This window comes from Antechinus flavipes, chromosome 1, assembly GCF_016432865.1.
Source record: "Antechinus flavipes isolate AdamAnt ecotype Samford, QLD, Australia chromosome 1, AdamAnt_v2, whole genome shotgun sequence".
Taxonomy (NCBI): domain Eukaryota; kingdom Metazoa; phylum Chordata; class Mammalia; order Dasyuromorphia; family Dasyuridae; genus Antechinus; species Antechinus flavipes.
Genome location: NC_067398.1, coordinates 237,370,850 through 237,394,898, shown reverse-complemented (window position 1 = coordinate 237,394,898; position 24,049 = coordinate 237,370,850). Strand labels below are relative to the sequence as shown.

The 24,049-nt window shown below is 33.6% G+C and overlaps 1 protein-coding gene across 2 annotated transcripts in view; it reads left to right on the top strand.

The window, feature by feature from the left end:
* EPB41L4A (erythrocyte membrane protein band 4.1 like 4A) overlaps positions 1–24,049 on the top strand; it is a 171,841-nt gene that overhangs the window by 103,722 nt on the left and 44,070 nt on the right. For both annotated transcript variants that reach the window (XM_051998340.1, XM_051998329.1), the window contains exons 10-12: positions 3,203–3,294; positions 4,024–4,101; positions 11,803–11,918. In XM_051998340.1, coding sequence (XP_051854300.1) covers positions 3,203–3,294; positions 4,024–4,101; positions 11,803–11,918 — 286 coding nt within the window. The remainder of the gene's footprint in view (positions 1–3,202; positions 3,295–4,023; positions 4,102–11,802; positions 11,919–24,049) is intronic.

The following is a 24,049-nucleotide window of genomic DNA, read 5'->3' as shown; positions in this document are numbered from 1 at the left end:
TTTTATTTTTCCCCCAATTAGACTTTAAAAAGTTTAAATTCCCCCCCTTTATATTTAAGTTCCAAATTTTCTCTCTCCCTTCTTTCACTTCCCTCCTCAGTCACCTAAAATATATTTCCATTTTAATTGTATTTGAAAGAAAACAGATTAAAAGAAAAGAAAAAAATATGATTTAATTTGCATTCAGATTCCATCAGTTCAAAAAAATTCTATCAGTTCATTCTTTGCAGATGGATATCATTTTTCATCATAGATCCTTCAGATTTGTCTTGAATCATTGTATTACTGAGAATAATTAAGCCATTCACAGTTGATCATCATACAATATTGCTGTTACTGCATACAGTATTCTCCTGGTTCTGCTCTTTTCTCTTTGCATCTACAGATTTGAATAAGTATGCAATTTTACCAAAATTGTGTTAGTGTCACATTCCATATCCCCTCCAACATTTGTCTTTTTCCTTTTTCTTGGTTGTAATTTCTAGCTCTTTTCTGTTCTAAACATCATATTTCAATGAATTTCTTTGTGCCTCCTTTTCCATTTGGCTAATTCTACTTTTTAAGGAGTTCTTCTCCTCAAGGAATTTTTGTGCTTCCTCTACCAAGTTATTCACTCTTTCTTCATGATTTTCTTAAATCACTCCCATATCTCTTCCCAATTTTATATCTACCTCACTTACTTGCTTTTTAAATTTCTTTTTGAGTTCTTCTCAGAGACCAATTCATAATTTCTATGTTCTGGCCTGTAAGCAGCCACAAGCACTCTTCTCAGCCTTAGAACTGTCACCAGAGTCCCAGCTCCCCAGAAGTTGCAAAAGTAACAGTGGTCTTTCTTGCCCTGGGATTGAGACCCAGATCTAGACATGGACGATGCAACAGAGTCCTGGCCCCAGTGCCTGCAAAGGGACTCCTATAATCTTCTGACCAGCTGTTTGACCCCCTTATTATTTATGGACTGAGAGATCCATTACCATTGTCCCCAATGATTCAGTTGTCCCCCAAGGCTGGGAAGTTAGGGGCTGCACTGGACTTCGTTCCATTTTTACCCTGGTGCAACAGATCTTTTCTTCTGATCTTCTAAGTTGTCTTGGGCTGGAAAATTGTTTCACACTGTTTTTTTGTGGGTTCTGCTGCTCCAAAATTTGTTTTGAGGCATTAAAGTTTTTTGAAGGGGCTTTGAGATAGCTCAGATGAGCCCCTGCTTTTTCTCTACCCTATTGGCTCTACTTTAATGAATTCTTTTTACTGTCTAATGTGAATCTAGGATGCTAGAATTACAAAGGACACAGAAGGCTTCAAGTGCCTAAGAGGGAACTTGTAGTGATAGAAGGGAAGATACCTTCCTATCACCTTAAATTGAGGGACATTTGGACAAAGTTGCTCTCCCTAGCGATCTACTGTTAGGTAGGGAGATAAACACAATTTTTCTCCTTCCTATCTACATGACATTTGACTTAGGAAAGATGTTGCCCATTCATAGACTATAAAATATAAATGTCTGGGAAGACAGTGACTGGACCATGAAATATTTGTAGAAAAAACTCTTATCTCTCTCTTCCAGGAAAACATTTTAAATGACCTAAAATTGTTCTGAATAATGTAACAGTCAACTAAAGCCAATTACCAATTAAGTGAAACAGATAACAGAAAAGGAGATAATAAGCCTAAACAGACTAATTTGAATGCTTAGCTCTGATAAATATTTGTTTGGTGGTTGTTAAATAAAGAATATTCATCATCTGTTTCCCAATTTAGTTACTGGAGTTAGGGCTTCTTATCAAAAAATCCTGCTAATCTAGAATCAAGGCACTAGTCTTGGCTGATAAGAGAAGTAATTATTTAAGGGGAGAAGCTGTTGAAATTAGAGGTAGATATGGTGTGATCTATAGGCAATAGTTATTTATGGAGAAGATTCTTTAATGAAGGCTTTCCTATAGTAGAGATTACCAAAAGTGTGCTTTTTCCTTTGGAGCCCACATACATAAAAGGCTAAGTCCACCAAAGATTGGAATTGGTGACCATGGAGACTGTGAAATTATCACTGCCTTAAGAGAAAACCCATTACAAGAAAAATTCTCATTCTTTTTATTTTTTTAGCAGAAAGTAGTAGCACACAAAGGTCACAAAGGGATTAAGATATTAATTTTGTCAGATTCTTGCCTGTGCCATGTTTTGTGCTGGAAAAGAACAAGTAAAATAATTTATTTTTCCAAGAATGTTTAGGAATTGAAGTGAAAGTACAGAAACTTTTGTGACCTGAGAAAAATCAGCATCATCTTGTAACTTGTAACCTTCTTTCCTTCTATCTTTTACCCCAATATTCTTGGAATATTCTTTCTTATCAGAAAATGAATTTCCAGGGGAAATTGAAGTTTTTGTATTTAAACATTTAAAAAACAAACAAACAAAAAATCATCCTCGTAAAATTTTACCCAGAATGTCACATGAAGAAAAATTTAAAAAGAGAAAGAATAACAGAACTAATCATTTTACTCCCTATTTTCCCTATATGAATATATAATGATTTGAGAATCCTCTTTCATCCCTATTTTCATATCCCTAGTTTTTTTCTGTTTGTTCCTTAAGATTTTTTTTCTGTGTTAGTAACCCAAGGTACCCAAGAACGCTAGGGGACTTGTAGGTATTGTTTAGACATTTTTTCTTTTTAATTTATTTTACTTTGTTCTAGAAATAAAAAAAAAATCCTTATATGTTTTCTAAAGAATGGGGTAAGAAAGGTTGGGAAAGAAAAATCTACCAATATTGCTTAGCTATTTAGGCCTTTGATGAGTAATTTTGCCTTTCTGTTCATTAGTTTTATCATCAATAAAATGGGGATTGAATTAGACAGTTTTCCCATTACCTTCCTGGTCTGAATCAAAGAATCCATGACTATGGTGACCAAAAAAAATTACATTTTTTTTCCATAATAGATACCACAAAATTATATCAGCATAAACATCACACATACTCCAATTCACTTTCACATTCACAATTGTCATTCTTTATTTTACTGAAGAATTGGCTAGTAATTTTTTTTTTCAGCTTTGGAAAATCATCAAGACTTGTTAAAGCATAATAGGGAACAATATTTATACTTTCAAGTATTCTTTATTTCATTTGAATATTTTGCAACAAAGGAGACTTTTCTGTAGAATTAAAATTTTGCATGATGAGTAATTCTTACTGTCTTTTATTTCAGTGCAATGAAACTTCATTCTTTTTTGAAGCCCCAAGTAAAAGCACTTGCAAACATCTCTGGAAAGGCTGTGTTGAACATCACACGTTCTTTAGGTAAAAGTTTTATTCATTGTGATAATCTAATCAAAGGAATATTTTCAAAAAATTATTCATAATTTTTTATTATTTCTCAAAAATCTTTATTCACCTTCGTGTTGTCTTTCAGACTTACATAAATAGACAAATATAAAATATGCATACAAGCTTACATGTATAAAAACTTAATCATAACTCATGTACATGTTAAAAATGGTCAATGTTATCATAATCTAAATGATATATCATGATCCAAAACTTTCATATCTCTGTTAATATTTAATCATTGCTCATCTCTGTCTAGAAGCATTTTTTTAATGGATTAAATGTTTTAAAGTATATCACACAAGTGGATCTTTAAAAAGAAAAAAAGAAAAATTATCAGATCCTCATAATCTGAGTTAAGAAAATGATGTAGCATAAAATAAAAATGTTTTGAAGACACTTCAGAATGATATTTGTGTTCCATTTTATAAGCAAGTAAAAACTGATTTTCCAAAGTAAATTACAGTTGTGCTTAATTGATAATGGTCAAAGATCAAGAAATTTTGTAAAAATCAACTGATTCTAGGAGAATCTTAAAACTGAGAATATATATTCTTTTAAAAGCTTATGCATTCAAATCTCAATCTCAGAAAACAGAACTATTCATTTAATTACTCAAATAAAGTGTTATTCTATAATTTTTTGAATATTTTGATTAAATAATATGGATGTCTATTTTGCTTTATTTTCAAAATCACTTAGAATACCAGAGAATGAATCAAATTCTTTGTCAAGAAAACTCAGCAAGTTTGGTTCCATGAGTTATAAACACCGATACAGGTAAGTGTTTGATACAAATATGCATATATACATACGTGTGTGTGTGTATGTACACACACACGTATGTATATATGTACATATACATATATATCTTACATAGACAATCAAGTCATATATATACATATTTATGTCAGTGTCTACATATAGAGTTATACTTGCAAAAGAAAGAACTAATTGATCTATGGTTTGTGTTTGATATTATTTAGTTTTTATATGTATCTATCTGTAGCTATTCAGAATACTTATATTTACATCTGTTTAAATTAACATGGTATGCCCCCTCCTGTTAACTTATCTAATAAATAGATGGTTTGTTATATAGAGTGTTCACTCATGCTGAGAAAATCATTAGTATTTCCAGTATTTAAATTTGAAAATAAGTATGAGAATACATATACATATATTGGTAGAATGGTTCTTCTATGGATTTGTAGGGATAATTCCTAGGTTTGTTTTTTTTTTCCTTTGGAAATCCACAAAGAGATTTTGATTCTTTTTGAAATCACGGCTTAATCTATTATTATGTTAAATAACTATGGTCAAGTTGAGGAACCAAGACTCATTCTCAGAGTAATGTTTTTAAATGCATAAAATAAAATGCACAAGATTAAAAAGGAAAACTCTTACTATAGTTATCTATTTTTATCTATATATATGTTATAGGAATTTCCAAAGCCAAGATGGTGTAGTAAGCACTAGTAAACATATTCATTTCCAAATAACTATAAAATAGTGCCTTAAAATGAATTCTGTAACAGCAGAACCAACAAAAAATGGGGTGAAACCATTTTCTAGTCCAAGACATCTTGGAAAGTCTGCATGAAAAGTTGAACTTGCTAGGAAAGGGGGAGTGCTCCAGGGCAGGCAGCATCCTGCCAAGCCAGCAGCAGGCCCTGCCTCAGCAAGCCAATGTGAGACTCTGAGCCCCAGCCCAGGTCACTGACCAAAGCCAATTGCCCTATCAAAGCCAAAGCAGCAGACTTGCAGTCAGGATTCCTCCTCCCCACTTTCCATAGCCTTGGCACAGTACCAGGCCCCCTATACAGGGCTCAGCACAATACCAAATGAGTATCAGGATGCTACAGCCCCAGGAAAGCACCAGGAAAGCAGCCAAGGCCTACAGCCATCAGCACAAAAAGCTTGGGATAGGAGTCCTTCCACCACAAGAGCCTGAGTCTTGCCCAAGTAACAAAGAAGCTGGAAAAAATGAATAAAAAAAATAATAATGATCTGACCATACCAAGTTATTATGATGACCTATGTGGTAATGCCTCTTGTTATTTTAGTTACGTTTTTAAAATGTTGATTCAAATCAGCAGTGAAAAGTTAAAAACTTAAACTGAGTAATTTACATTTTTACATGAAAAATAAATCTTTACATTGTCTATATGTCCCCATTAATATCTATCTCTTCCCATCCTAGAGAACTATCTTTTATGCCACAGTTTTTTGATTTTTTTTTTTATTTTTAAGGAGGAAAAAGAGATAAAATATATCAAGCCAAAAAAAATTTTTTAAATGGACAATGCTCTAGAATTTTCTCAGTCACCAGTGGAATGAAATAAGGTTGTGTGCGTGTTTCCATGCTTTTTAGCATGATAGTTTTAGTTATGTTGTCAGACATCTTCAGTGAGCGCAAACATGGCATCAAAGCCAGCTACCACCTGGATGATAAATTCTTCAATTTAAAAAGGCTACAAGACAAAACTAAAATAGAGGAAGTGTCGGTGCATGGTTTTTTGTTTGCAGATGATTGTGCACTCAATGCAGCTTCCAAAGCTGAGATGCAACAAAGAATGGATCAATTTTCTGCTGCTTGTGCTAATTTTGGTCTAACAGTTGACACCAAGAAAAGTAGGAAAGGGCTTTGGGGCCTCTGAATCAGCAGCAGCCCTGGTGGTTTTTGGATCTTTCACTCAAAGACACTAAAGACAATTTGAAAGGTCAAAAAGAAAGGTTTGTTTCAAGTAGGGTGAAAGGGCCTTGGAAAATTAGCAAACTAGGAGTGGATGTGGCAGCTACTCCAGAGGTCTCAACCCATAGGAGGTCTCTTTATTAGCACTGAGAAAAGACTGTGTTGCTTTAGCACACTGGAACTTCTAGTCACACTGGAATAGGGACTCTCCTCACAGCTCCAAACAAGAAGAGAATACTTATCTGATCTCCAGAAGCTTTGAACTGTGCATCATCCAGCCTGGAAACAGAGCCCAACTTTAACAAAGAGTTAAAAGCTGAGTAATAGATTGTAAAGTGAGTAAATAACAGAAGATTCTGACCATAGAAAGTTACTATTGGTGAGAAGATCAAAACTCATACTTAGAAGAAGATAAAAGTCAAAGCTCCTAAATCCAAAGCTTCTGAGAAAAATATGATTGGTCTCAAGGTATGAAAGATTAAAAAAAAGATTTTGAAAATCAAGTAAAAGAAATGAAGGAAAAATTGAGATCAGACAGATGCAAAAGGAAATAATACAAAAAGCTAATGAGAAGAATGCTGTAAAAAGCAAAAATGACCAATGAGAAAGGAAGTACAAAAAGAAAATAATTCTTTGAAAGTTAGAATTGAACAAATGGAAGCTAATGACTTTATGAAATATCAAGAAACGATAAAACAAAACCAAAAGAATGAAAAAACTAGAAAACAATGTGAAATATCTCATTGGAAAAACAACTGACCTGGAAAATAGATTCAGGAGAAACAATTTAAAAATTATTGGTCTACTTGAAAGCCATAATCTGAAAAGGAGCCTAGACTTCATCTTTCAAGAAATTATCAAGGAAAACTGTTCTAATATTCTAAAACTATAGGGTAAAATAGGAAATGGAAAGAATCTACCGTTTACCTCTTGAAAGATACTAAAATGAAAATCGCAGGAATATTATAGCCAAATTCCAGAACTCTCAGGTCAAGGAGAAAATATTGTAAGCATCCAGAAAGAAACAATTCAAATACAGTGGAGCCACAATCAAAATAACATAAGATTTAGTAGCATCTCCATTAAAGGATCTAAAGGCTTGGAATGTGATGTTCTAGAAAGCAACCAAGAATAATCATCTCAGCAAAACTGAGTATAATCATTTAAAGACCAGTGTTGAACAGAATTTGATTTTCTTTCTTTCTTTCTTTTTTGCTGAGGCAATTGTGGTTAAGTGACTTGCCCAGGTCACATAGCTAGGAAGTGTTAAGTGTCTGAGGTCAAATTTGAACTCAGGTCCTCCTGACTTCAGGGCTAGTGCTTTATCCACTGTGCCATTTAGCTGCCTCAGAATTTGATTTTCAAATGCAGGATTCAGAAGAAACAGTAGGAGTAATCAGGAAAGGAATATCATAAGAGACTTAAGTTTTATCTGTTTACATTCTTACATGGGATGATGATACTTGTAACTCATAAGAACTTTCTCATTGTTGTGGCAATTAGATGGAGTATATAGATCGAAGTCACAAATATGAGTTGAATATGAAGGGATAATATCTAAAAAAAAAAAAAAGGAGGGGGGTAAGAGAGGAATGTATTAGGACAATGGGAAAGAGAGACGAAGAATGGCATAAATTACCCACTATAAAAGAGGCAAGAAAAAGCTTTTACAGTGGAAGAGAAGAGAGTAAGTGAACCTTACTCTCAGAAGAACTGGCTCAAAGAGAAAATAATATGCATACTCATTATGGTTATAAAAAAATCTCTCTTATCCTGATGGAAAGTGGAGGGGAAGAATAATAAAAGTGAAGGCATATTTCAGTGGGGGGTGGAGGGAGTAGTCAGAAGCAAAACCCTTTTGAGGAGGGACAAGGTGAAAGAAAAGAAAGATTAGAATTAACAGGGGAAATACAATTAGCAACAGTAATTGTAAAAAGAATTTTGAAGCAAGTTTCTCTGATGAAAGCTTCACTTCTCAGATATATAGGGAACTGAGTTAAATTTATTAAAAACTAAAATAATAGCCATTCTCCAATTGATAAATGATCAAAAAATATGAACTATGCACAAATGGCTAAAAATCATGCATACCTTTTGATCAAACATCTACTGGACATGAATCCCAAAAGTGATTAAAAAAAAAAAAGGAAAAGGACCTATATGTACAAATAAATAAATAAACAAATAAGAGGGTGTGTGTGTGTGTGTGTGTGTGTGTGTGTGTGTGTGTGTGTGTTTTAATAGTAGCTCTTTTTTTAGGACAAAGAATTAGAAAATGAGAAAAGGCCCATCAATTGGGGAATAGTGGAATAAATTGTGGTATGTGATTTTGATGAAATATTGTTATTTTATAAGAAATGATGAGCAGGATGCTCTCAGAAAACCCTGGAGATTCCTCCATGAACTATGAACAAACTGAAATGTATTATGTACAGTGTAATAGCTGGGATGATGAACAATACAATGATCTAAAACTACTCTGAAGGACTTATAACAAAATACTATCCAGAATCAGAGAAAGAACTGATTATCAGAGTACAGAGTGAAGCATACACTTTTATTTTTTACTTTATTTTTCTTAAGGGATTTTTGGGGGAGATTTATATTTTCTTTTGCAACATGATTTTTATGAAAATATTTTGCATAATTTCACATGTGCCTTTTTACTGGGGGATGGGTAGGGAGGACAGGAGAAACTCTGGAACTCAAAGTTTTAAAAACAAATGTAAGGGCTGCTGGATGATACAGTAGATAAAGCACCAGCCCTGAAGTCAGGAGGACCTGAATTCAAATCTGGTCTCAGATACTTAACATTCCTGTGTTAAAGTCCTGTGACCCTGAGCAAGTTACTTAATCCCAAGTGCCTCCGCAAAAAGAAAAAAAAAATGTAAAAATTTGTTTTACATGTAACTGGGGAAAATAAAAATAATAAATAAAAAAAAGACTTAGGGCAGAAAGGGTTCCTCCTGGGGCATCCTGAGAAGATCTGAAGAAAGACCCCAGGACTGAAGTTTAATCAGAAAGAGCAAGGGCAGAGCCTTAGGGTTCTGAGTCTGGGGAAATCTGGGGTCTGAGTCTGGGAAGATTGGGGAAATCTTTGCACATAACGAACACCAGACTGTTCTTCTGAAACTCCACCCTGGGTGAAAAGGGACCAGCCCACCCAATAAGTGCAGAAGCATTGGGACAGAAAAGATGCTGACTCTGGGCACTTACAGGAAGATAAGAGTTCTTGGTTTGGGGTTCCAGTCCAGAGAGGAGCACTGAAGTGAAACCAGAGATAGCATCCTCTAATAAATTTTCATTTTTGTAAAAATGAGCAGGCAAACAAGAAAGAACCAAGTCATAGAAAGTTGCTATGGGAATAAGGAAGACCAGGATTCATATTCAAAGGAGGACATTGATAAAAAGAGCCACTTTTTTTTTTAATAACTTTTTATTGACAGAACCCATGCCAGGGTAATTTTTTACAGCATCACTTCTGTTCCGATTTTTCCCCTCCCTCCCTTCACCCCCTCCTCCAGATGGCAAGCAGTCCTTTACATGTTGAATAGGTTACAGTATATCCTAGATACAGTATATGTGTGCAGAATCGAACAGTTTTCTTGTTGCACAGAGAGAATTGGATTCAGAAGATATAAATAACCTGGGAAGGTGTATTTGGGTGTAGCTGCTTCTGTCCATCCTTGATCAATTGAAACTGAATTAAAAAAGAGCCACTTCTACCCCAAAGAATAACATTAAATGGCTACCTGCCTAGAAAAAAAATTAAAGAACTTAAAAAAGATTTTAAAAATCAAAATGAAAGATATTGAGAAAAACCTAAAGTAAATTCAATTAAACTAAAAAAGAAAAACCATCCAAGAAAAACAGGAAGATTATGAAAAGAAAGTTAATTTACCAGAAAAAAAGAGATCTAGAGTCTTAGAGAAGAAAATGATTATTTGAAAATTAGGATTGGGCAAGGGGAAGCCAGTGAAGCACTAAGAAACCAGGAAATAACAAAACAAAATAGAAAAAATGAAAAAATAGAAGAGAACATGAAACATAAGAAAAACAACAGTTCTGGAGAACAGATCAAGCAGAGGAAGCATAAGAATGATTGGATTACCTGAAAGTTGTGACCAAAAAAAGAATCTTGAAACAATGATACAAGAAATAATCAAAGAAAATTGTCCTGAAGTGATAGAATAAGAGGGGAAAGTAGAAATAAAAAAAACTTCAAAGTGATTCTACAAGCAAAATAATAGAAACATTAATGCTAAATTTCGAAATTCACAGATTAAAGAGAAAATTTTACAAGAAACAAACAAACAACAAGAACAACAAAACAGTTCAAATATGCTGGAGCTACAGGATTTATTTACATCTAAAATAAAAAACTGCAGGATCTGGAATATTATATAACGACAATCAAAAAACTCAGGCCTGTGGTCAAAAGTTTTATATTCAACAAAATTCAGTACATTTGAAGGGGGGAAAAAATGGACATTCATTTATTTCAGGATTTTTTTTTCTCAAACAAACCTGAACTCAATAGAAAATTTTACATATAAGAGCCAAGATCAAAGACGAATTTCAAGGGACTCAATAAGGATGAACTGATTATTTAAACATGGAAATGTAAACCATATGTTTAAGATTAACATCAGTAACTAGGTATTCCAAAAGAAAGATTGGGGCAGAGGTTCTTTTTCCCACTGAATAATGTTTCTTTTATGTTATTTTTTCCTTCATTTTCCCCTTTGGCTTGTTCAGAAAAATAAAGGGTAATTTTAAAATAATAATAATACATGAACTAATACTGAAATTGAAGTTAAAACCCTAAATTGCCCAGGACCAAACAACAAACAAGTATCTGCAGTTGGATTTGAAAGAGCTGTAATAATAAGAGTACTTGACTTGGAGTCAGGAGAAAGAGTTCAAATTTGGTTCCATATTTAAGAGCTATACAGTTCTGGGCAAATTATTTAACCATTGTCCACCCAAGTTTCCTCATCTTTAAAATAGGAATTATAATAATAGAATCTTACTTTCAGAGTTGTTATAAGAATTAAATGGCAGACTATTTGTAAAGCCCTTAGTGAACCTGAAAGCTCTATATAAATGCCATCTGCTAATAAGATGGAACTTCAGCAAAAAAAAAAAAAAAAAAAAGCATTCTGATTACATGATGAACTTATGTGTGATTAATTTCATTTGCTCTTTTTACTCTTCACCATGTCTAAGTTCAAAGTAGGTTCCAAAGCCATGTCTTTTTCTCTTCCTTGGCTCAATACCAAGCCCAGATGAGGGTGGCAAAGGGCCAAAGAGCCAAAACAAAAGCACTTTGAATAAAACATTTGGGGATGCTTTGTACCTTGCCACATAAGTGAAAACAAAAATGAGTCAAAAAGCCCCACAGGGAAAAGTCAAATAGACTCAATTCCCTTTTTTTTTTTTTTTTTTTTTTTAAGATTTAGAATTAGAATTAAAACTTCACCTCTCCTGAAACAAAATCCTTATTCAGTGACTCCTACTAACATTTAGTAAACCTCTATGCCTGCCAGAAGCCTTTCATTATACCAAATGTAAATCCTTCTAGAATTTGTCTGCTTTTTATACTGTCCTAGTAGAATCAAATAATAGTTGCCATTTTCCTGTAATTTCTTATAAGCATCTAAGTGTAGTTAAATCAGCCTTTAATCAGCCTTTACCCCTCTGTACTTAAGACTTTACAGATGTTTTGAATTTTTTTTTTTTAGTTTTGCTTATATTCATCAAAATGTCACATTTTTAAATGACAGGACAGCTTTACAAATGAGCCGAGATCTTTCTGTTCCTCTTCCCCGGCCAAATCAGAAGGTGGAAAGAAGTCGAAGCAAGACTTACCCTAAGAGAATAGCACAGATACAACCAGCAGGTGAGTGACAAATACCCAAAGGTACTTTGTGTACCCCAATATACTCTTCAGTAACAATTCTCACTGATATTCTAGTTGCAAATTCATAATTATCATATAGTTGTTATTTTCAGAATATTTCTTACATGACTTCTTTCTTCTCTTTGCTCACTTCCTCCTTTCTTTTTTATGACTGTGGTTTCATAATTGAAGTGGCTGAGGGAAAGTGCCCTTAGTAGTTGACTTCCAATTTTATATCAAGCAATGACTACAATTAAAGCAAACTAAAACTACAAAAACCAAAACAAAGCAAACAAAAAACATTATTTTGCTAAGCCAAAGTATAAAAAGCAAAATGGAAAACTATCTATTCAATCTATTTGAACTTATAACTGAAGATATACAAAGTAATGAGACTAATTTTCATGTGAGATATTACTATTTTGAGTCATATTTAGAGGTTTGCTAGAGCCAGGTTGAATTGGTTCTAAAGAACAAATTGTCAAATATTTATTGTGAGTGTTTATACTTCAGAAATCCATGGATGCTAAAAATTAGAGCTTCATTTATTGGTCTATTGATTGTCTAGAATTGAGAAAGTGGTAAAGAAAATGTAATTGTGACATGCCTTTTCAGAGAGTCCCTTGTTAGACATTTACCAGCACATCATTGCTCATACTTCATATTTTCCTAAACTACTAAACAAAAACAAAACTGGATTAATAAAACATTCCATGAAACTATTTTTATCTTTTTTTTTTAAATGATCAAATGTCAAAAAGTGGAGATTCTTAGCTTGTTGCATTATGCTTCTCTGAAATCTTCTGATAGCCTTGGTTTTGTTCTTTTGTTGTTTTGCTTCATTTCCTTCAAGAATTAAGATATCTTTTTGGATTTGTGAAACAATACAACCAATACTTAGTCTTGTGCATACTCTTCAGATATATTTTTTCTTAAGTTTCTGATTTCAACAAGTAAAGCATTTTCTTGAATAACTACTTCAGTGACTTATCTTGATGTGGAGGTGAATATACTCAACCCTCACCTTGTATTGAAAACTAAAGATGGCCTCTTGGGTCTTGTTAATACATAACCATAGACTGTGAAAAATATTGTAAATTCTTTTCTGATTTTCCTAACTCTTGTCAACATGAAACTTGTTTCTCTTCTTTTCATGGAGACTGAAATCAACATTGTGATATGGTTGAAATACCTTCACAGAATTCCTCTGGAACTTGTCTTGCCTTTCAGAGAGGTGTTAACAGTCTGGTTGCTTAGAAAGGTCCTTTTTCTTATCATAGATTGGCCAAACAGAAAGTTAGAACTAACTATTATTGGAATGTAGCTCTGGCATTTTTTAAATTAAAAAGAAATTGTAATATTAACTTTATTTTCAAAATACATGCAAAGACAGTTTTCAACATTCACCTTTGCAAAACCTTGTATTCCAAATTTTTCTCCCCCCATCTATTAGTTAAAACTATTAAGAGTATTTTACATAAAAATTTAAATATATAATTTTCTGCCAATTGCTTCCAGAGAGAGAATTATGGAGACTGGATATGAATTGAAGTATAATATTTTCACATTTTGTTTATTTTTTCTTTCTCACTTTTTTTTTCCCCTTTTGGTCTGATTTTTCCATGACAAGAATGGAAATATGTTTAAAAGGATTGCACATATTTAGCCTATATCAGATTGCTTGTTGTCCTGGGGAAGGAAGAAACAAGGAAAGGAGGGAGAAAATTTGGAACATGGAGTTTTACAGGAATGAATGTTGAGAATTGTTTTTACATGTATTTGGAAAAGTGAAACACGAATGAAGAAAAAAAAAATAGACATTTTTCTCTAAGAAAACAACAAAAAAAGCCTTACTATGTTTTTTTCTACTGTGGAAATTTGAGCAATTTTCTATCATCTGCCTTAGAAAGATGATTCCAAGGGGATCAATATGGAAATACAAATTCCCAAAGTACCTTCAGTTTCTTTCCTTATTTTTGGTTTTGGCATCCATTTACTTTCTCATTGGAGGACCACATCAATGCTATGACATAGGGAGAAGAAGGAGGTTAAAAGACTAGCTAGAATATATCACAGACAAGATTTTCTGATTCCAGGTCTCTCTCCAGTATGATGCCTTTCCACTTCAGTTCCTTATGAATGACATCTGTTAAACAATTCAGATTTTTTTTCTATAAATAAAGGCCCTGTGCTTCATTCCTACAACCCCATGCTTGCTATGAGATATCCTTAAGGGTTTAGTATAGCTCCTGAGTACTATCTAGTGTATTTTCCCCAGTATTAATTGAGTTGTTGCCATTTACTAAATATCCATTTGCTTTTATACAAGGATATTAAGTGAGAAAATATGCAGAGGGCCAAAGTAAAACAATATTCTATATTGGGAACATACCTCTATATTAGCTCCTAGGAAGAGTGAATTCAAACCTAAATAGGTTGCTATAAAACATTTGCTATGAACAAATGTACCTCAGGACTTTGCGTTTTTTTAAGTTGGAGACTGATTTTGCTGGGTTGGTTTTGATGGATCTTACAGGCCTTTAAGTCTTAGGGTTTGTTTCATACTAGATTCAATTCAAGAGGGGATCTTTCATGAGCTTTCCACCTTTCAAAGTTCACAAGGTTGTAACTTGATCCATTTCATCTTCAATACTAACTTAGCTTAAGATCAGGAAAGAGAAAACAAAAAGATAAAAAACAAATAGCAACAAAATATGTTCACACCCATTTGGGAACCAGATGGTGAAATCTGATGCTGCTTCTTTTTCCTTAGGCAGAAACCCACAGCATTTCTTCATTTGAAAAGGAAGAAGCAGGAGAAGTAAATTGGAAAAAAAAAAGAAAGAAAGAAAGAAAGAAAAAGAGAAAGAAATTTACATGATAATTTTGTTATATTTGAATATTTTGTATACTTGAAAACATAATAGATTTGCAGTTTCACATACAACCATCTTTTTTATTGTACTATGTTATGGAAATGCATGCTTTATTCTATAAGAAAAAAATAAAATAAAATGTCCTATTTTTTAAAAATAGATCTTTGGTGGAACAAAGTTTTCATGAACAAAGATTGCCCCTATATATTCAAGCTTTTAACTGTTTTATCAATTTGGAGAAAAACTTGCTATAGATTTGAATCCAGTAACACAATGTTTATTTGGTATTTTACCATTGTTGAAACTGTTAATTAGAAAACTTGGCTACCAAAAAATATTAGCTACCTCAAGCAAAAACTTGTTCTTTTTAAAGGTTGTTTTGAGTGCTAGAAAGTTACTGAGGTATTCTGAATGTTGCTGTTATCACCTGCACATTGGATGCTATATAGACTGATGAAATCACTTCCCTTCTATTTTGAATTTTAAAGTGATAGTCTTTTTAAAAAGCAAAAGAAACTGGGAGGTCTTTACTATAATTATATTGGACTAGGCATTATTATTTACATTTTAGAGATAAGAAAATCTGAAATTAAAAAACATTAAGTTTTTTTATCCAAAGTAGCATAGTTGATAAATGATTTAACTGAGAAAAAAAATTAGGTTTTCTGATACTTAATGATAATTGCAATATCATTACTATAATATCACTACTAGAATAATCTATTTAAGAAAAAAGGCTGTGTGGCTTAGTTGTTGATTGGTTGATTTGTTATTCTTGAAGAGGACCAAAATCACATCACTATGTTAAGAGTTGAGTTACATTATGCCTAACTGTGGCTGATGAGATCTATAGGAGCTCAATATGCTCTGCCATGGATTGGACACAAATAGTCCATATGAACATTTGGGATGAATTCTATAATTTTGCTCATTTCATAGTTAACCTTAAGCTATCTGACCCTGATTATTTAATCAATGACCTAAACTTCTCTCTAATACTTCAAATTTTTGGGTTGAAGGAGTTTTGAAAGAAAGTTCTAAGATAGTTCTACCCTATTGGAGCTTATAAGGGTGCTGAAAAGCGGGAGAAGGGAGGGGCAAGAAGGGGATTCCCTAAGATCAGAAAGTACCTGGGAAGAATCACTAAGGCTAGGGTTCCAAGATAAAGAGAAAACTTAGCTATCATTACTTTATAATTTTTTTCTTGTTAAAATTTGTGTTAAAAACAATAGCGTAGAAAGTAAATTTTATTTTTTGTATTATTCTCTTTTCTTAATTATACAACTTATCATGTAGTATCATACCTAACATTAGTTCTCAAACTTTTGATATCAGGACTATTTTAATGTTCTTTAAAAATATGGGTTGTCCCTATATCTAAAGAGCTTTTTAAAATATAGGTTAAATTTACATTTACAAGATTAGAAATTTTTAAATTTTATTATGAATATAGTTTTGATCTCATAAACCTCAAGTCTTTTGGAACATCATGAGTTCCTGGACTATATTCTGAAAACCTGTTGTAGAAAATGCTTCCTCCAAAGTTAAAAACAAACAAACAAATAAACAGAATGAGTACATTCCTTACCTATTAGCCTTATTCTGTTAGTTGAAGAATCTTTATCTCAACCTCTCAATCATATCTATCAAAAACTAGATTGAACAAGTATATTTTACATTTTTACTTAAAAGCTTCAAAGCTTAAGCCTGAGCATACTGTTTTAAGGAAGTACATTCCTGAGTAAGAGCTCACCATCAACAGTTCCGGTCTCTCTACCTACTGTTGTTCAAATTCTGGGCAAACAGCCAAGACATTCCAACAAAATCTAAGTGCTGTGACAGACCTGAGAGTAAAGTGGGGAGAGAAAATTGAAAGGAAATCAGTCTAGTGAAAAAGAACTATTAGGCTTGGAATCGGGAGTTGCTATTACAAGTCAGTGGATCTAGGTTTAAATTGTGACCTTAATGCTTGTTTGACTTTGAGCAAGTAATTGCTGTTTTGGAACTAGAAGATCTCTAGGGACCCCTTTTGAGCTCTATGATTCTGGTAGAAATAATTAGAGAACACAGAATATCATCCATAAAAATTAATGATGTGACAAAATAATTTTGAGAGACAAAGTTTTGGAGTATATTCATCAATTTTATCAATCACATTCAGCATATGATTGACCCAAAGGACTCCTTATCCTCTCATTGGTCAAAGAGCAAGCATGGCCATTTTTTGAGGTTTATATGCCCATAGACAAGAGATATTCTGTCAGTCAGCAATCAACTCTGGTTAACAATTATTGAAAAATGAACTTCACAGAGAAATGAGCTTCCATTGAGGGGCTGAGAGTGACTTGTCATTCTTCCTCAGAGAGATTATTCCTATATCCAGACTTCTTCCAGCAATCTGTACAAAAGGATTTATCTCCACTCCAACTTGATCAAATAGAATTCACCTCAGACTAGAGATTTCTTGTAAGGTTGGGTGAGATTAGATGGATCTGAGGAGAACCTTCAGAGACTGAGGTCTTGAAATGAGAATAATAGGGGAAAAAAAGGGAATACTGAATCTCCCCAAATCATTGGTTATTAATGATCATTTCTTTCAATCATCTTTGTTGGCTCAACCAGACACTTCTGCAGACTATAAATTTTGCTCATATTAGCTAAAATATTACTGGAAGGACTTTAAGATTTATACTTGTGGTTTGGGTATATGCATTAACAAGGTTATGATTCACAATATTGAAGGTAGTAAAGGTAATAAATATTGAAAAGTTATATGAACATACACCTGAATAAACAGTGGTATTGGAAGAAAGGAGACAATGGACAAGGAGGGATGGTATTTGTTAAGAACAGGCTTAACAGCTTTCTCCTTCTCTCTTGTTCGCCTGTGGCTTTCTAGGTCTGTTGATGAAAACATTAAATGATTGAGGGTAGAAAATCAAACCCAGAATTCTTTTCTCTAGTCATCTTTTTCATCTTCTTTTTCTATATCATCCCTGTCCCTGTGCAGGTCTTCTTGACAATTTTTTTTCATCCAGGAATGCTACAATAAAAACAAAGTAAGTTTTATATATATATATATATACTTTTACTTCTACCTGGCATTAAGTTTACTAAAGTACATTTTAAATAAAAGACAAGTTTTTAAAGGATTGACAAAAGAAATCTAGGTTGATACATGAAGAAGCTTGCATAGCTCATATTCATGACTCTACAACTACTTTAGAATGTCACAATTTTAAAAATAATTATGAAAAATTTAGAATCACTGCTAGATATAAAATATTCTAAAAGCAATCAATCACCCTCTCTCTTTTCATTGTGGGCCCTTTTTCAGTATTTGAAGCCTCACTTGCAGACTGTGTTAAAATCTAGAAAGTTTGGTCTCAGGAACCATACCAAGGGAAAATTACTGAAGCTTAGGTTTAGTTCATGAAAAGGAGAAAATAAAGAAGAACACAGCCTACAGTTATGTAGACATTCTCTAGATCAAAGAATACCAAAATCTGTATTGACAAAAATATGAAGCAGTGATAAATCTTGTAACTATATTCTCTTGAAATTCAATTTTAAACATCTCAAACATAAAGTTGTTTTACTACCAGCTTGTACTACCAAAAAAAACCTCTCTTAGATTCATGACTTTTGTCAAGCCAGGTTAGAATCTGGTGACTTGTTTTAGGAGTCTTCTCTACTCCTTTTCTACTGTAAAAAAGAAGCGCTATAGTAAACATGGGAGTAGAAGAATGGAAGAAGGTGGAACTTTTTACTCACAATATTGCCTTAAAAAGCTCAGGATCACTATTTAGGCACCTTCTTTTAAAAAGGGAGCAGAGGACAGACAAGAGATACTGAACCAGAATGGGTAAAATTTTTCATATTCTTGAAGGTTTGGTAAACCAGTTAACTCTACATTGTCCTTTTTGAGAATTCCTATATCTTAATCATATCTCCACTTGTGTTATTCATGCTAGCCACAGCCTTGAACAACTCCCACAGATGCATTGCCTCCACTTTTATACATACTTCTGAAAATACAGAATATCATGCTATGTAACCTGCTGCATAATTAAGTCACTGTACCAATTACTACAGGAGCTTTTCCACACTTTTTTTATTTACCCTTAAATATTCTATGGTTCCAATACCCATCATCACAACTGAGAAAATGAGGCTATTCACTGAGCTCACCTCTTTCTTATCACATCAAAGGACTTCTACTGATATTTTCTCCTTTATTATTATCTCAAATTAAGTGGTCTTTCTTTCAAAAGCAAATAAAAAGCAAGCTTGCACAAATGATCAGCTACCATTTTGTATAGCCCTGGAAATAACCTTCTCAATCATTCCCACATTCATGCCCATGTATCCTTTATCCTCAAAAAATGCTTCACTTAAAACATTCATGCTCAGTAACTACCACCCTATGCCTTTTTTCTTTTGGAAATAAATTCCTAGATCACAGCTTCTTAAACTGTGGTTTGCGACTCCATATGAGGTCTTGTAACTGAATGTGGGCATTGTGAAATTATGATTTATTAGCAGTAAATGTTTGATTTGTATACCCTATTTTACATGTAAAATCCAAAGTCATATAAAAATTTCTCAGACCAAAAGAGGTCATGAGGGGAAAAAGTTTAAGAAGCTCTTTGTAGAATAGATGACTTTGCTTGTTTCTTAAATTTCCCCCCAAAGACCACTAATTTCCTAATTGTTCTTCTAAATTTATCAGAAAATCAGTTCCCCTATATTTCTCTATAAAGTCATCACTTTGATGTCATATAGTAGTTAGATTTCTTCAAAGTTATATTGGTTTCACTGAAAATGTGATATATCCTACATTACAAAATAACTTAGTACTTTTAGCCAATCTCTAAAAAGTTTCTTCCCCAAAATTATTTGTATACTTGCTTTTAAGTCAATTTTTTCCTTTTAATGAAAATATTATGAAGTAAAACATTTGTTTCTTAAGTTTCTTTCTGTAAGTTTTACTTAAGTTCTTGAATTCTCTCTGAAAATAAATCATGGAGGTAAGTCTCTTGACTTAGAAAGTACTTTTCTTTTTTTAGCAAGTACTTGTTTGTAAAGCATTGTATCTTTACCCCACCTTCAAAGATGTTTTCATTTTTATTGCTTGATGTTGAGTTTTGGTTTTGCTAGTCACTTTAGGGTGTGTTTTCTAATGGTTCCCTTAGAGTTCCTTTTTCAGGAAGGTTTCCATGGGCATTGGATATGTATCAACTGTGTTATTTATTTTGGGAACAAAGCATCAGAACATTTTCAATTTATTTTCTTTGTCAAACTCAGGATACACTTGTATTTTGCTTGGATTCAAATATGAGATTTGCTTCTTTATCAACCTAGTAGTGTCACAACTAAAGCAATACAAAACCAAAGCAATTTTAAAGTTTCCCAAAAGTAATTTTTTAACCTAGTTTTTTATCTCAACTTTTAGAAATCCAAATAAATCTTTACAAAGTTCTTAAAATAGTTGTACAACTAAGAAAAAGCTATTCTTTATAGCAATTCAAATAATTATTTTAAAAGTTTTAATTTCATTGTATTTTTTTTTTTTTGCCTTGGGGGAACAAAAAACTAGACATTTATGACACTAAGTGGCAGTTTTGACTGAGACCTTTTTTTTCCAATTCAATTTTACAATAAGCTAGGCTAGTCAGAGTTTGTCTAAAAAGATCATTCCATTCTTCATGGGGATTACATTGTTCAAGACTTCTTTCACTATTCCCAGTAAATTATGCTGCAGGAGAAAAATTACCATAAAATGTGGGCAAAATGTAATTAGTGGAGAGAGTGTTTGATAGATAAAGGTTCATTAACTAAAATGTTTATTTCTCCCTTGGTCCTATTTACTTTATGAGCAAAGGAGTAAATGGAAGAAGAGAAGGAAACAAGAATGTATATAGCATCTATAGAGTTAAAGTTAACTTTCATTTACTCTTTACAACCCTTCAAGGTAGATACCTCTATTTCCCACATTTTACAATTGAGAAAACAGCTTTCAGTTGATCATCAATCTTTATAGTATTGCTGTTACTGTACAATGTTTTAGTTTTGAATTAATTTTACATTATTTGCTATGTCTTCCCAGGTTTATCTGCAACCATCTTGCTTATTTCTTGTGGCATAATATCCCCAAAATCATACAGTTCAAACAATATGTCTTCCCAGGTTTATCTGCAACCATCTTGCTTATTTCTTGTGGCATAATATCCCCAAAATCATACAGTTCAAACAATAAAATGTTCAACAATTTGCCCAATTGATGGGTATCACCTCCATTTCCAATTTTGTTTCAATAGAAAGATGCTTTGACCTTGTTAGTACACAGACATGATAGTTCTGCAGAATGGTTAACTAGTTCACAATGTTACCAACAGAGGATTTATGTCCCTACTTTTCCACATTCTGTGTAGCATTTGTCATTTTCCTTTTTTGTCATATTTGAGAGGTGTGAACTCTCACACAAAACCTCAGAAATATTTTGCATTTCACTAATCATTAATGATTAAGAGCATGTTTTTATATGGCTATTGGATTTCTTGAATTTCTTCTGAAAAAATTCCTGTTCATATCCTTTGACCATTAATTAATTGAGGAATGACTCTTAAATTTTTATAAATTTCTCTGTTCTCTCCTGAGAATAGTTTCAATGAAGTTAAACTGGTTGTAAAAGTCTTTTTCTTAGTTTCTGCTTCAGGTTTGGGTGATAGAAAGTCCTGAAAATCTGCAAGTATGTAAGTTCATTGAATGTCCATTTTTTTCTCATTCTTGTTATTATCTTATTATAGATAATTTTGCTGACTATGATATTTATGGCTGGAGGCCTAGTTCTTTTAATTATCGGTTGATATGATTCTAGGATCAGTGGCCTTTTATAGTGGTTGCTGATGAGTCCTGTACAATTCTAATTGCATCTCCAGCATATTTGAATTGTTTTTTGCCAAATTTTCTCTTTGATCTGGAGGTTTTGAAATTTGACAACAATATTTCTATGGGTTTTCTACAAAGGATCTCATTGAGGTGGTGATTGGTAAATTTTTTCTATTTCTACTTTCCCCTCGTGTTCTATTACTCCAAGACAATTTTCTTTGATTATTTCTTGCATTATTGTATTCTTTTTTGATTACAACTTTCAAGCAGTCCTATTCTTATATTTTCTCTTCTTGATTTTTTTGTCCAGATCTGTCATTTTTCTAATAAGATGTTTCACAATCTGTTCTATTTTTTTGTTCTTCATAATAATCTGTTTTATTATTTCTTGGTCTCTCATGGCTTCACTGACTTTCCTTGCCAATTTTAATTTTCTTTTTCTTTTCTTTTCTTTCTTTCTTTCTTTTTTTTTGCTGAGGCAGTTGGGGCTAAGTGACTTGCCCAGGATCACAAGCTAGGAAGTGTTAAATATCTGAGATCAGATTTGAACTCAGGTCCTCCTAACTTAAAGGCTGTTGCTCTATCTACTATACCAATTCTAATTTTCAAAGAATTATTTTCATTTTAAAGATTCTGTATCTCCTTTTTCTAGTTGGCTGATTTTTTTTTCATAATCTTGTTTTTCTTGGATTTTTAAAAAAAAATTTTCTCAGTATCTCTCATTTGATTTTTAAATTCTTTTTTGAGTTCTATAAATTCTCTCTGGACAGGAAGCTGTTTCACATTATAGAAGCTTTTTTCACTTTAGTGTCTTCCTCTGAAAACGAACCCCGGTCTTCCCTGTTCCCATAGTAGGTTTCTATGGTGGTGTTCTTTCTTCTTTGCCAATTCATTTTTTTTTAAATAAGAGGTATTAGTGTAAAGCACCTCTAATCATGGAGCAGAAGGATGATGCCTCAAGCTTTTCTTCAACTTTCTACTCCAACCATAACCCCAAATCAAAAGCTCTACCCTCCAGCAAGTGCCCACAGCCAGCAGTGTTTCTGCCCCACTGCCTTTGCACTCATGAGTGTGCTGGCTCCTGGCATTCCTAATTAACCAAGGTACCCTCAGTCTTCAACATCTCAGACCCCTTCCACATGCTGTAGGGGAGGTGACTTTCTTCAAATTTTCTTGGGTTGTACCTAGAGGACTCCTGTTCTACCCCTAGTGTGCTTGGTTTTTCACCAATCTATGTTCATCCTGAGGCACAAATTTGTTCTATTTTGGGGGGGAGGGAAATAGGGAGAGCTTGTAATTTACCAACTTAATCCGCCATCTTCCCAGAATCCCACCCCCCATTTTGTGATTGTAAAGTTGGCCTCTGCTTTTGGTACATTGAAGACCCTGTCCCAAGCTTCTTTCCCTCAGAGACCAGGGCATGACCACTGGTCTGCTGTATCAGAGTACAGGCCTTTTCTAATGCTGGAAGAGCTGGAGGTCTTAGCTGGCAGGCTGGTCTGTTATGAAAAGGCTAAGACTGCTGATCTATGCTGGTATCAGGGCCTTCCTGCTGGCTTGGCCAGACACTACCTGCCCTGGGCTTGGCTCCCCTTTGATTCCAGTGAGACCAACCTTTCCTTTGTTTTAAACATGGTGTCACTCAGACTGACTTTGTAACAATATCACCCCTTTGATGCTAGCCACATTCATGATACATGACCATCATGCAACTTCTCTTTCTGATCTGGATCGTCAGGAGTTTTTGGAGTTCATTTCAGAATAAAGGAGCATAATGGGAAGCAATATAAACACAGACAGCAGGACAAGCATACAATTAAGAAAGTAGGAGATCCAGAATAATTCAAGCCAATAAGTTAACTACCCTGAAAGGTACAGAGTTGATCTTTCCTTTCCCCTTCTGAAACTCTCTCCCACCTTTATGACCATGAATGTTCTCTGAATCATCTGTAACCCTTGTGCTGGAGTATTTCTGCTCTACAAAGGCACACACGACCCCCATGTCAGGCAGGAGGAAGAATGGTGTTAAAAGATTTTTAATGTTACATACAGCCCTCATAACAGACCAGCCTGCCAGCTAAGACCTTCAGCTCTCCCAGCGGTAGGAAAGGCCTGTACTCTGACACAGCAGACCAGTGGTCATGCCCTGGTCTCTGAGGGAAAGAAGCTTGGGACAGAGTCTTCAATGTACCAAAAGCAGAGGCCAACTTTACAATCACAAAATGGGGAGTGGGATTCTGGGAAGATCGCGTATTAAGTTGGTAAATTGCAAGCTCTCCCTATTTCCCTACCCCCCAAAATAGAACAAATTTGTACCTCAGAGTGAACATAGATTGGTGAAAAACCAAGAACACTAGGGGAAGA